The 14,791-nt window shown below is 45.8% G+C and overlaps 1 protein-coding gene across 1 annotated transcript in view; it reads right to left on the reverse strand.

Annotated features, from left to right (window-relative positions):
• Nucleotides 1–1,529: 1,529 nt before the first annotated feature.
• Nucleotides 1,530–14,791, reverse strand: part of KIF1A (kinesin family member 1A) — a 140,071-nt gene continuing 126,809 nt past the window's right edge. The window contains exons 38-48 of the mRNA XM_084846837.1: nucleotides 11,835–11,949; nucleotides 11,005–11,138; nucleotides 10,610–10,671; nucleotides 9,645–9,790; nucleotides 7,677–7,889; nucleotides 6,671–6,748; nucleotides 4,811–4,935; nucleotides 4,518–4,664; nucleotides 2,997–3,189; nucleotides 1,820–1,938; nucleotides 1,530–1,572 (exon numbers count right to left, since the gene is read on the reverse strand). Of these exons, the coding sequence (XP_084702963.1) occupies nucleotides 1,530–1,572; nucleotides 1,820–1,938; nucleotides 2,997–3,189; nucleotides 4,518–4,664; nucleotides 4,811–4,935; nucleotides 6,671–6,748; nucleotides 7,677–7,889; nucleotides 9,645–9,790; nucleotides 10,610–10,671; nucleotides 11,005–11,138; nucleotides 11,835–11,949 (1,375 nt within the window). The remainder of the gene's footprint in view (nucleotides 1,573–1,819; nucleotides 1,939–2,996; nucleotides 3,190–4,517; nucleotides 4,665–4,810; nucleotides 4,936–6,670; nucleotides 6,749–7,676; nucleotides 7,890–9,644; nucleotides 9,791–10,609; nucleotides 10,672–11,004; nucleotides 11,139–11,834; nucleotides 11,950–14,791) is intronic.

Genomic DNA, 14,791 nt, shown 5'->3' on the forward strand with positions numbered 1-14,791 from the left:
GGTTATACTTCTGTTGTGCAGATATTGTATTTTCCTAAGCACTGGGAGTATTCATACTTCGTACCTTGGAAAATGCAATGCTTCCCTCAGATAGTGCAACCATTAGTATTCCAATTGCTGTGTGGAATATGGTTGTATGTCACATTAACCTACTGAATACTGCCTGTGACATGATTGGCAAAAAGCAACCCTATTTCTTCCTCCCTTGCTATGAATAATAGCTGGTGGCGAAAGGGATTAAGTAAGCCACCACCCCAGCATTCCTTTACTGGGAACATCATGTGCCCACCTCCAACACCACATCCCTATTGACATAAGGCAATCTCAATGACCGGGTTTGCACAACTGGGGAGGGGAAATTAGCCACCGTGGCTTACTTTCCTGCCCTGCATGTGCCGGTCACACACAGTCTAATTACCACAGTAACCCTCGTCAGGTATGGTTTGTTGTGAATGATGTCCAAACCCGGCAAGGGTGTGTGGTGTGTGTGGGGTTGTAAACCACCCTTCAACCCTAGAACAAGCCTTGGGTTCCGGCGTGCTTTGTAAACCACCCCTGCCAACCACCCTTGCTGGGTTCAGATGTGATGACAAGCCACGCCCACTGAGGGTGATTATGGTAATTAGGCGCTGTGCGATCAGCATGCACAGGATGGGAAAATAAGCTGCAGTGGCTTATTTTCCCTTCCTGATTGTGCGAACCAGCTTAACGTTACATTCCCCTGATGGGCACTTTTTTGTACATGAAAAACAGCCTTGGGAGGCTGATCCTGGGAGCAAAGGAATGCTTGGGGGAGTGGGGGGGGGGGCATTCCTTAACCCTTTCTGCACCAACCATTATTCTGCTCAAAATGAGCATCCCTAACTGCAGCCAGGCAGCAAGGGTAGCGTTTGAAGTAAAACAAAGGTGCCCTCACAAAATGGCTGATGGGACCCTCTCCAATCACCACCACATCTTTTCGTTACCAGAAATGAGATGCAGCATCATGTATGTGCGTAGGTGTGCAGAGAAAAAGAACACCACATGATAAACAGAACGTACATTTTTCAGTGAAGTAAATAGAAATAAATACTTTATAAATATAATCTCAAACTACTCTTTCTTGCTCTATCAAGCAATTTTTAAAATGTCAATAAGTTATGAATTATCAGCACACAATCCTATCGCTTGTATCTCCTTTATAAGTAACATGATTTCTAACTTCCACTCTTTTGCAAATTCCTTTCTCTTTTAATTGAACAATTGCTTTAAAAATTAAATTAAAAAAAGCTCTTGCTTTGTTAGTGGTCATATGTCACCCAATAAAGAGATGGGTAGAAGATCACATTTGCACAAGAATTCCAGGGTGTATCAGGCTTCTAAAGTTACAACAGAAATGAGTTTGGCCAATGAAGCTGTAACTTGAGATGGATCCACTCTGTGGCACAGGCATCTGGGGAAATGAATGACAGGAGAAATCCAAATTTAAGATGGGGACCCTCAAACAGCACCCATTGATTCACTTTGATGAGGCAGGCAGCCCTTCTAGGCTAAATTCTTGTCTGGGCTGTTCTCCGTCTAGACAGTTTGGATCTGTTGGAGAAGCCAAGAAAGAAGAACAGTGAAAGGATGGAGAAAAGATGTAAAGTTGAGGGGGAACTATTCTTCAGACTCCTAGTCCATCTTCAGGGAGATGGACACACACAGAACAGGCATCTGAACTGAGCCGGCAGCCTTAACTCTGTGTCATTTGGACCATGGAGTCAGAAGCTGTTTCCAGTATAGAAGCACTGAACGTTGCTCTCATTCTAGAGGGTTGGCTATTAAGATATTCATTTACCTTATTGATCCAGCGAGGAGAGGGTTGAATGCATACAGCCAGTCATGCATATCCTTGTCGTTGCTTGCCTGCAACAGGATCCCACGGTGCTCAGTGCACACAGCAAATGTGTTGGGGGTCTAAAATAGAAAAAGTGCATGTGAGACACAGTAATAGAGGAAGAGGATGCAGAGGAGCATGTAGTAGAATGTATTGAGTGAAAATATCAAAGGCTAAACCAGATGACCCCAGAACCTCTGTTTGGCAATGTGGTAATGCTCCCTCAGCAATTCACACTGTAACACTCTCTGTTTCCAGACATGTAAATATTTGTACACACATACAGCATAGGCCATTTTGCAAAAGTAGGAGTCTTTTTCCACCATAACGAGAATAGGCCCTCTGTCCTCATCCTGGAGTCACCATTCCTCAAGGTGTTGACCGCTATCGCTTCTAGAGTATGCATGTACTGTCTATCTGCAGAATCATCTTGATCACCCAGTTTCTGTCTTAGACCCGGTTCTTCTTTATGCTTAAATACTCTTAGGGCAGGAGAGGGAGGAACTGGAAGCTCTTTCATCCCTCCTCCTTGCAGGTTTTGCTCAAGACTGCATGACAGCAGTTGCCATTAAGCGCCCTGGGACAAAGGCGAGTCTGTTGACTTAAGGGAAAGCACCGACATCAAGCCATTTCTGAGGCCCAGGGGTGGAAAGGGTGTTCTGTGAATGCCACTCAAGATTATGAAGAGCAAGTCAAGCCTGTTTATGTTCATTGGACTGTTTGTGAGAGACCAAATTGTGGGCTTTCACACAAGCTGCAATTGCTCCAAAACATAGCATGTCCCATGTATCAAGCATGGCTTCTGATCATATTTATCAAGAAGAGTCTACACTAATAAGTCGCAACATTGTGCACTCAAGAAAGTGGAGTCTGAACTTATCCGTGCAAGATCTTCTTAAGCAAAGCAGTGGGGAACCAATAGATGGACTGGATGTAGCCTGTTCAGAAATAGCTCTGGTCAAGCCACTTAAATTCTCCTGCTCTGTTGTCATTCCTTTCTCTGTACTTCACACTCTTCCTGGCTTTTAGCCACTACCATGGCCTCTTCTTCCCCTTACAGCCCAGTCTCCAACAAACTAAGCATCAGCTTTGGCTGAGGGCTCTCTCATTGAGTCCAGCCCATGAACCTGTTTCTTACTTTCAACATCGCCTGCTGGTCCTCGCTGTATTCCACCTGAGCTGATGAGAGATTGAGGACAGCCCTCTCTACAGAGTCCTTGTCACTGTTGTAGATGTACACGTAAGGGCGTCTCACCACCACATAGCGCTTCACCCAGCCATTGGTGTGGGGCTCCAGGAAGTGGAGGTAGCCTTTCCTGGAGACAATAGGGCTGTAGAGGAGACACATTGGCATCATACTTCATAACTGTATAAAGCTGCAAAGTCTGAAAATTTTAAGACCATCAGAATTTTGCCTTTTTTCTAGGGCTTGCTTATCTGTTCCAACTACTGCACAGAAGTGACTTACTTTGTGGGCTCTTGGGCTTATTTCCTCTCTCTCTGCAGGATGATCCCTACTGTGCAGAGAGGTGCACATGTAAATGGGATAATACATCTGTTTTTAGGTACACAGTTTCACATACTACACCATGAGAAAGTGGTCCTCATTGCTTCTCACCAGTGGTTTGAATGGAGGAAAGTTATGAAAATTAGACAGCGCATTCCCTTTTCCACGAGCATCTTTGCATGATAGGGAACATCATACAGAGAGAAAATAAGCCAAACACACAAGGAAGTCATTCTTGGCCTCAGCAACCATTTACTGGTGATCCAAATAAAAAGTTCCCATAATCCCTTTGATAGTCTTTAGTTAACACTCCAGTTGCACGTATCCGCACAGTCCTGCAGACTCTTCTCTTCTTCCCTGGACTTTGTCCTCATTCTCACATACTGCTAGCAGAATCACTGCTCCCAACCCCCGGTAGCATAATTCCACCGCCATCATGGTCTGCATCATTAATGCCAGAGCGACATTGGGTGGGATTACTTGTCTGGGTGTAGTATGGGTGAATGCAGCCTTCCACGTCTCTAGATCCATTTCCTATTGCTTCAGCAGCCTTACCATTACTTGCCCAGGACCCATTTCCATTTCTCAGAAACACCTATGCTACATTCTAAAAGGTATTTCACCTGTCAGTTGCTGCATCTAGGGCTGGCATCAAAGGTAGGCATGAACAGGCACCTGCCGAGGGCAGACACCGCAGTAGGGGCCCACTGACAAGAGTCCCCCAGAGCTGCTACTCCTCTTCACCTTTGCAACCTGTTTGTTCACCTACTTCTCACTCTGGCCTCGAAAATGGCAATGGTGAAAAGGAGGAGCAGTACATGCCACTGCCTACTTGCCCACTGGCTTTCTATCAGTCAAACAAGCAAGCAGTAGCAATCATGAGAAAGAGGATGAGGTGCAACAGCAGTTAGTGACCATGGTGGTGGTAAAGTAGACTCACTGAGGGAGGGGCCACTGCAGGTGCCTTGCCCAAGGGCCCTCAAAAACCAGAGATACTGGCTGCATCCCTTGTCATGGGGTTGCTTCTCTCCAAAGGGAAGGTGTACTGAAGGAGAGACATATATTATCAGCTCAGGCCAGTGGAATGAAGGTAGAACAAGCCCTTAGCTTTAGCCAAGCACTGAATCCTTCCCACAAGCCCATGACTCGTACCTGACCCGAATCTCTTGAATATCAGGGACCAATAGGCGCTGGGTCTCCTTTTCATCCTCGGGCCCACAGGTGGGGGATTTCTTCTGTTCCCCTTCCATTGTGGGCTCAGATTCGGGGCTTTCCACCCTGGAAGAGAGCTGCAGAGGTCTGCAGGGGGGAAATAGGCATGTGACTTCAATTACTTTTTCACCAAGAGCCTTCTTTTTTTCCTGATGTTGACACAGGCTCTGAAACCATACATATAATTGTGATCTTACACTATTGTGAGTTCTTAGCTTTGCCAGCTTTCTTACCTGGCCTCTGTGGCATTGTATCGTCCTTCAACAAGTGATGGGCAGGTGGAGGAAGGGGTCAAGGTAGTGCCACCAAGAGCTGGCATGGAAGGGTCTCTAATCAGAGTCACTGACATTTCAGATAGCTGTATAGAAAGAATCCAGCACTAGCATATGGCTTACTTTACAACAACAAACCTCTCTAAACTACAGTAGATAGTGATTTATAGTAGATAGTGATTTATCATAATTACATAGTAATTTATCATAATTACATAGAACACAAAGGAACATAGGACACTGCCTTATACTGAGTCTGACCATTGGCCTGTCTAGTCCAGTATTGTCTGGCAGCAGCAACCCAGAGTTTCAGGCAGGGGTTTTCCCAGCCCTACCTGGAGATGCTGGGGACTGAACCTGGGACTTCTGCATTCAGAGCAAGTGCTCTACCACTGAGCCACGGCTTATTCTCATCCTGTTCTCAGGACTGTGTTCTCAGGATGAGGACCATTCTCAAATCTGGCAGAACTCCACTGTTGTCAGGGATGTCAGAGTTTGGTGCTTGGCTGCATCTAGGCTAATCTCTTCATTTGCACAAAAGTGTATTTCATATGTAATTGTAAGTTGCTTGGGGGTTGCCATCTGGGCCGAAAAGAGACTCATACATTTAGAAATAAATAAAATAAAATACCAAAGTATTTGGTGACTCAGTGACAGAGCCCACACGTTGCATGCAGAAGGCCCCTGGTTCAATCCATAGCATCTCCAGGTAAAAGAATCAGGTAGCAAGCGATGCGATAGACCTTGGCCTGAGCCCACGGATAGCTGCTGCCAGTCAAAGTAAACAATACTAGGCTACATGGACCACTGGACTGTCCTGGCACAGCAGCATCCTATGTTTCTGTTACAGATCCCACACTCCAGAGGGATGGGACAGAGAATCCTAAAATCGGGCTGCAGTCCTATGCACTCTTATCTGAGAGAAAGAGCCACTGAATGCACTGCGGCTTACTTCTGAGTAAACATGTATAGGATTGGGCTCTTAATATGCTGGGGATCATAAAAGCTGAGAAAAGGCAAGAGGACAATAGATAAAGCAGTCCTTTGAAATAATGTTCAATTGAGGTATGTATGCTCTTCATTTTCCCACATGTGACGGCTTTTACTTGTGTGTCTCCAGGGAAGGGGAGAGCAATGGGGTGCTTTTTCACCCTACAACTTCACTCCCAGGGCTTCTTATCCTCAACTGACTTTGGATCAGGCTCCAGAATAGCAGGCAGCCTCTAAGCTGGGTGATTCTCTGTTTCCCATCCCAAGACAATTCCTGTTCCAGCCCCCCTTTTCTGGACTGCTTCCAGATAAAGGGCTCCTAGTGCTACCAGTCAAACGCCATTGTGCAGCCATTCCACCTTTCCCTCCTTAATGGATTTTCTGTGGTAAGAAAAAAGATGGAATAAATGCTGGGAAAACACAGAAGGGTTACAAGTGGGAGACAATGTCATCATCTGGATACATGCACAACCATTGCCCCCTGTAAAACTCCGTGAATGAGGCAGGACGATCACAATAAAAGTCTTGTCTGGAAGCAGCCTAGGTTGTTCACAAATGAGACAGATGCCATACCAGTTTCACTAAGACCTGATCCTGGAAAGCTGTTCCGCATGTCCCCCATCATAAAAGAGGCAGCACCTCAAGGTCCACCCAGAATTGTGATGATGGAGAGATTCCACCCTTTGCACCTTCCCTTTTCCAAAAGAAATGTGCCACCTGCCTGACTTCCAATTAGCCAGTTTTACAATATCCTTACAAACAGAAGGATCCCTTTCATGCTTCTTTGCCAAATGACAGGGTCCAAAATGGAAACCCTGGAGTTTCTCTTACCTTGCTCTCACTTGCACTGACACAGACATGGCTATGGCTGTACTCTCTGTTGAATGTGTGTGTAAGGAGGCGCAGGCACTGTAGAAAAGAGGGAGAGGGAAAAATTAAAAGGTGTCCCCGTTTCTTTCAGAACATTCTTTCAGAATTTGTGTCCCCGTTTCTTTCAGAACACTTCTGTGTGGAGAGAACACCAATCGTGCTCCCTGTATCAGTCTCCTTCAATACTGCCCACACAGTTGCAATTTTATGATCATGTTTTAGGAAAGCTAGAGCCACACTTGTACACATGAGGAAATGTTCAATAGTAGTAGCCTGAGCTGCATAAAGATGAATATAATAATATCCTCCAAACTCTGTAGGTGACACCTTTGCAACTGGAAAAGCACAGTGCCTATCATGTGTCTTTCACCATAACAGCATCTTCTATGTGCAAGGAAACATTACCAGAGTGTCTGTATCCTCCAACCTCTCTCTCTCCATGCCATCCATATTTTGTCTTTGGTGTTTAAAATCCATCTATAGATGCTCCAAACAGTTTCAACAGAGCTGGGCAATCACAGTGCTGCCTTGTCTGAGATGGTGCGTGGATAATGTCATTATATTGTTTAGTCACTACGTGGCACTAGACTTAGTTGTATCTGGGTGGCATCAGGAGTTTCCTGCGGCTGTTTGTTCTGGTCGAAGAGAGACAATAAAGTTCTTGTCCAACATACCTCACTGGTGTGTCCTCTAAACCTTCCATGACAGATGGCATTATTCATGTCAAAAATCTAACCTGACAAAGAGAAAGTTATGGCAAGACCACAACCTTGTCTGTGAAGAAATTTTTATCCATTCCTGGATGACCAAAACAAAAGACAATGCTGGGACTTACAGTAACTATCAAGCTGCCCCCAGTTTGGGCACTATGAGAATGCAGGTATAGCAATGTCCATTGCATCACATGCCTAAGGCAAAGATGAAGCCAAATGCAGAGACCAGGATGGTGTTGTCCTGTATCCCATACCTTGACTGCAAGTTCTTTCTGCCTCTCACTAGGGGTGTCCAGTGGTAAAGTTCTCCCTTCTGGGGTACCATCTGCTGAGATAGGTGATGAGACACAAGATGTACTGCGAGAATCAGAGTCTTCGCTGGAACTTGAGGACAGGGAATCCAGACCTAAGCGCTGAGTTGTCTCTAGCTTCTCACGCAGGAGCAGGTAATGTCTTGTTTTTTCAACCTGTAGAAATAAAGCCCTTTCAGGGTTAGATCACAGACACACACAGGCTGGGTTCACACAGAATGCTAACCCATGGTGGGTAGCTTCCGGGAGTGACCCATAATGGGTTAACATGTCCTGTGGGGGCTGCTTTCCCACCCACAATGGGTCCGTCACCCACCCTCGGAACCCCCCTCTGCAGAGTGGGTAAAGGGCCCTGGGGTGGCTTACTGTGTTGTGTGGTGAGCTCATGTGGAGTACTGTGAGCGACCATAGAAACGGCCGCCTAGAGCAGCTGGAAACACTGCCAATGCTCTGGCCTGTTCGGCAGATCTCTATGGCCGAGATCACCTAGCAATGGCTGGTGCAGCTGGCATGAGCTTGTTTCTGCCGCAGTGGCTGCTGGGATGCGCAGCTGCCATGGTGGGAGGACAGCAGAGGGGGCATGGGTACCGGGGGTGGGGGGGTAAGTCAGCCATACTGCCTGGCACATTTGGCAGTCAAACATGGGGGGAGGGCTTGCTGTGGTTCCCCTCCCCCTCCCTCCCCTCATGATCATCTGAACAGACCCAGAGAGTCATCTCATACAGAGATTAATATCTATGTAGGAAATACCATGTATAGGACTGCAGAAGAAACAGGCACTGGTATTTTTCCTAATTAATGTGAAGTGGTCCTCAGGCACAACTTAGTGGGAGTGAGAGAACTCAGAAAAGTCTATTAGGAAAATGCATAAGGTTCAATCATCTTATACCCCAATAGCTCTCTACCCCTACACACACCTCCTGACGAGATGGCAATGACGCAATGGGAAGCTTTGCCCATTCAGAGTGTGGGCAAAGCTTCCTGTATTACTCTGAATGGGGGAAGGGAGCACACAGTCACTGCCCGGATGGGTTTCAAGGAGGAAGGGAGCACGGCTGCTGCCTGGGCAACATTTCTGATTGCATTCAATAAATAGCTCCCGAAACATTCCCCAGTTAAGCCAGTGAAGCTCAATAATGTGAAATTAATGGGTGTGACCACAGGTGCAATTGGAGAAAGTGCGGGGCGGGGGCGGGGGAGATGGCCCTTCCCCAGTTAGGGTTAAGGGGGTTAATTTGTGCTACTCTGTGTGCAGTTCCCAACACCTTGAAAAGGTGCATGATCAACATCTTGAAACTATATATGTTTATGGGAAGTCCTATTAAACTCAGTAGGACTTGCTTCCAAGTAAACATGCATGAGATTGGGTTGCATGGCCCCAGAGAACATTGTGCTTGAATCCTATTGAAATCAATGTGACAAGTTAGACACAAGTAACTTTACATCTATTCATTTCAATGAGACTTCAGCATAAACAACTTTCTCTGGATCAGGGCCTAAATATGGATGCTGTTTTTAGAGCAATTAACATTATTTGTACATGTGCAGAGGTCAAGTCTTGCAAGTCTCCAAGATAAAAGACCTCTGTGTGTCCTAGACAGTTTCTCTCTTCCATTTTTATCCAATGCGTGTACAGCAGCTTAGGTATGACCAGTTTATCCTAGGTACTTTATTCCAGGGATGGGCAACTTGTGGCCCTCCAGATGTTGTGACCTATGACTCCCAAGATCCCTCCCCATTAGCCATGCTAGCTAGGGCTGATGGGAGTTGTTGGCCTAAATATCTGGAGGGCCTTAAGTTGCCCACCCCTTATTCTAAATGCATACACCCTTGTGTCTTCACACCCTGCCCCACTAACATGGGCATGGATACGTTGATGTGAAGTGGCGAGTTCCTGGGCTTGAGTCTTACTTCCTGCAGGAGGCTGAGTTTCTCCAGTTCCCACTGATGATCCAAGATGAGGCTGTCACTACGGGGTCGCCAGCCTGCCAGGTTCTCCTCACCTCGCACATAGGCCACAGATGTGTCAAGCACACGTCGTCGTCTCCTTTGCATGCCTGCAAAGAGAAATGTTTCAGGCTTTATTCAGCATTGCTCATGCCCGGTCTGCGAAGCGCGATCCAGATATGTTTTTGCTGGATGGGGCTTAGGGTTCTGTTTATGGGGAATCATGTTGTGATCTGCAAATTGTGCGTGCTGCGCCCCCAGTGCCAGCTCCAGGTTTTCGAGGGCTCTCTATGGGCCCCCTCCCTCTGGGGGCCTGCTTGTCCACCACCATGCTCACCAGCTGCTATTGCTCCCCACCCTCTCTCTCACCATTGCTATCACTGGCTTGCTTAAAAAGCAGAGAACCAGTGAGCAAGAAGGCAGCGGCATCTACTGCTCCTGCTTCTTGCCACTACCGTTGCCTGGTGAACAGAGCAGGTGAACAAGCAGGTTGCAGCGATGAAGAGAAGGAGCAAATCCGGGGGGCTTTTATCAGCGGGCCCCTGCTGGGCTGTGGGTCCTCAGCAGCCGCCTACGTCTATCTTTGACGCTGGCCCTGTGTGTCCCCTCATCCAGAGAAATGGTACATAGTTGACTTATGTGTCATGCAACATCAATAAAGCATGATGTTTTGGCAGTTTTCAAACAATAAACATTGTGCCAACCATGTGAGCAGATATGCCACTGCAGATGTTGATGATTAAAGTTTTGAAATTCAAACGTCCACTCAAGTGAAATCAATTGTGTTATAGCAATGGTACGTCTGTCCCTTCTCATGTTACATCCTTTCCCTCTAAGCACAAGCCCCTCATGCCCTACAGACCTGTTCACGATGACAAAGCCTATTAGAACCCTTAAAGTGAAACCAAAAGTAAAGATGAGCTTCTCACCTGGACTGCCAGCATCAGCCACCCGACAAAGGCTGAGCTCATAAACCCCAGTCACACGGTTACTGCAAGGGAATGGAGTGAAAACTCAGACCAAGTTGACAGAAGGAATGCCCTTCATGTGCACGAGGCACATCCAAGGAATTATTTTACTCCTCCTGATGAGGCCATCCCTCTCAGCTGAGGTGAGCTTTAATACAAATTCCAAAGTTTCATATGGAGATCAGGCAACCCTAAGCTAAGAGTGTGAATGTAATAGTCGGTAACCCCATTAAGATCTACACCATCATGCATTCATTCTAGTAGATCAGAAGTGCCACTGTCCAAGCTCCCCTGCCCCACCATGTGCTTAACTCTGTCCTTCTGCCAACAGAAAATGAAAGGAAACACATCTTTACCTCTCCAAGGCTCGTAGGCTTCCACTTCCAAAAAGATTGCGGATGGATCGAGAAGCAGGGAGTTTGGCATCCCTGGAGTAGAAGACCATGCAGAAATCTTTGGTGATCACAGCTGGCTGGGTGCAGTTCTCCATCTGAAATGGGAGGATACTTTTTTGTTTCAAAAGCATGCTCCCCTGGGATGCAGCAGGTTTCCCAATGGTGTCACAAGTGGATTCTCAATCATTGAATATTTACATTATTGCTATTTGGAGCAGCTCCCTTAATCTGGGATAAACCATGAGGACAGTCTATGGGTGCAAGGCAACTGTGCCAAGACTCTACTTCTGGAGTCTCCAGTGTGGTGGCCATGGGTACCAAAGTGCTTGTGGACACCTCTCTTGACACCCACCAGGCTCCCTGCCCTTCTGAGTTTTGTTTTATTTTATTTTTTAATATTTTTTTTTCATTACAAAAAAGTTTTTTTAACTGGGAAGCTGGTTTGCTGCAATGAGAACTGCTGCCCTCCAGCATCATCTTTATTTGGGTTCATAAGAGTGGTTTTATGTTTTGGAGCTCAGAACCCACCTCTGCCTCGTACTTAGGTTCTTGGGCAAGTTACTTTTCTATTAGTCCCATGGGTTTGCCTTTTGGGAAATGGGTGTTTTGTAACTGGCCCCACCTACCATGGCAGCCATTTTATGAATGGATTCAAACAAAACAAGCAAACACGGCAGCCATTTTGTGAGAGCACTCACAACAGTCAAAATTTCAAATGTGCCCACCACCATCCCAAAAAGGTTGAGGGCCACTGCTCTAGGAGGTGCTACAAAGACACTGATGGGTCTTGCCTCAATGTATGCCGAGAGGGTCATGTAGATTTTCTCTCTGTATGGGGTGACACGATTCAGCAGCAAAGAGTTGTGCATGGAGCTATCCCACGCTGCTTCAAATTGGTAAAATGTCCTGCAAAGAAACAGCAAGATGCCTGGTAACAAAACCCACACATATACCAGCCAACAAGAGACAAGCATAAAACTAAGTGGAAAGAATTATAGCAGCAGCAATATGCAATCATGCACACACACAAACATCTTTGTGCTGAATGGATGCAGCTATCCTGGAGTGCTCTAGCCCAAAAACACTCCCTCATTTTGGAAAGCAATAGCGAAGGCACCAGTGGGAATTGCTATTTTTAAATGGATTGCATATGGACAGAGATGATTTGGGATATACTGTAAGCTATGGGAAAGAATGGGATGCCAGTAAGGCATGGAAAGAGGGAGACAGCAATAGAAAGGAAAATTGTATCGACATATGGCATTCTGTCATCTAGATCCTGCAGTAAACAGGGTACAAGCTTCTAGTCATCTGTAAATATCATATCTTGCTAGAAATGTATGAAGCCTCTGCCCATTTCTGCCTGCATAGTTCCAAGAAGCGAGGTGAAGTCACAGATCTATTGCCCCATCCTTATCTTGGGGTGGAATTTAAAGATGCTTTCTGAAAGAGAAAGTGGGCAAGAAGAGATGGAGGAAGAGTGGGCAGAGGTGCAAGGGCAGACTAGGAAATAATTAAAAAAAAAACAGATCGTCCCTTAATCCAGACTTAATTGGTTATTTTCACATTTTTGCAAAAAGCACTCCAGGGCCATATCTCTTCAGTCAAATATAGAGTAACAGACAATCTTCCTTCCACCAGAAGGAGGTACTAATTTTTGGCAAGCATGTTGAGAAAAGGAAAAAGAAAAGAGTGAGGATGCTCAGTGCTGCAATCAGTTCCATCTCTCCAAAAGCATTTGGCATTTCACATCTAGAATATTACCATCTCTAGAAGTTTGACATGTCCATAAAAGTATTTTCAGCTAATTTTCTTTGTGGTTAATTTCCCACATACGGCCACCATTCCCAAAACTCCGGAAAAACCAGTGGGCCTGCTTAACCCTTATGAAATTTGACTATTTCTCCAATCCTTGATTTATAGGGACTAGCCTGACCTCAAATGAGGGGAATATCATTACCCCGAGGCCTATCTTACTGCATACATCTTCCTTCATCCCCAGCCAGCAAGGCCATCAGTCATGCTAGCTGAGGATGATAGGAGTTCTTGTCCAGCGCATCTAAAGAGCACTCAGTTGGGGAAGGCTGATATTATACAGACACCCAAACTTCCCGCCTATCCTCTTTCAGTAGCTTTCTCCACAACGATGGCATTCCTTTTATGGAACCTGTTTGGCTCAGTTTTAATGTTTCTGATCCACTAAATTAAGGGTAGTTTCAGAAGCTACATTCATAAGGTGATCAAAACATCAGGACTTCCTCTAATTTCTGTCTGAGCATCCTCATGTTTCAAAAAAACACTTCCACATGAATGTTCCATTATCACAGCTCACCAACAGTATCCATATAGTCAGAAGCTTCTTTAAAAGAAGACGCCAGGCCTCCTCTTGGATGATGATGCATTATCATAGGTCCACCTCTCTGAAACAGATCCTGGCTCTTGTTAAAGAGGATCTGACTACTGGTTGATGCACAGTTACCATCCCATTCTAAATGACACACTTTCACAGCAAGAGATTTGGAGCATCTTGCAAAAACCGAAACGAAAAGAGCTGAGACTAAAGATCACTGAGACTTAAGCCACTGGAGGACAGGTTAACTCTAACAGGAAGGAAGCAAGATTAGGAAAGGAGGATTGCAGAAGGGGGGTGGGGTTAGAGGAAACAAGTCAAAGAGAGACAAGAACATATCAAGCAAGTGTGTGACAGAAAAGTGAGATAGAAATACCTAGTGTCATTTCCAAGTGAAATGCTATAAGTGGAAGGCAACCCAAGACAAACACATGTACACAAACACACATATACACAGAAATTAAAATGTCAGAAAGCATCGATTACATGGTGCCCTGTGAAAAGCTACCCAGAGAGGCAGATACATCGCAGGTGCATGGGGATTTGAACACAGTCCAGCCACAGTTAGTGGTAAATTTGGTACAGGTGGGTAACCCAAAGAAAAATGAAAAATACAGCTCTCCCTTCTCTCTCTAGGTAGAAGGGCATGGTCACAGAATGAAACCCAGAATGCACTTTCACATATTGAACACTCCCCTCTTATTTATTAGTAGAAAGTCTGATACCCATACCCATCCAGTTAAGCTCCATTGCCCTGCCTATCAATAGGCAGACAGGTCAAGGCTTTGTCTTCAGTAGAGCATGATTCTTATCAAAGTTTTGATTTTCAGTGTGGAAAATGTGCTACAATGACCTGTGCAAGGTGAGATTTACACAAACAGTAGCTATCACCCCACTTCCCAAGAAAAGATTCTGAATAGAAATGAATCACTGTACACAACATTGTTGGGCAAGTGATGCTGGGTGGGGGAGGGTTGGGTGGGGGTGTTTTAAGGAAGTCCAACATCTAGGATGCTGCATAGTCAAGACCAGCCTTCCACAACCTGGTGCCCTCCAGTTGTGTTGGGCTGCAGCTCCCATCATTCTCAGCCAGCATGGCCATGGAGGGCACCAGGTTGTGGAAGGCTGGTCAAGACCTTAATGGGGAATGCCACTGTGCATGGCTTACAAATTTAGAAGTGAGGACTATGGAGTGCTGCCTATGGGGGCTCATGGCTGTGAGAATCAGTTATGGTACTTATTATGGCCTGGTATTGAGGGTCTTTGCATTGAGAACCTTTGGTGGTCACTCTTCCCTAGGCTTTGCAAACAAGAAGTCTCGCCCCTCTACACAGATACATGGATAACAGAAGATGTGTGTGCGCGCGTGCATGCCCTTCTACAATAGCAGAAATAGAT

This window comes from Heloderma suspectum, chromosome 3, assembly GCF_057233095.1.
Source record: "Heloderma suspectum isolate Gila_16-S chromosome 3, 16-S_ref, whole genome shotgun sequence".
Lineage (NCBI taxonomy): Eukaryota > Metazoa > Chordata > Lepidosauria > Squamata > Helodermatidae > Heloderma > Heloderma suspectum.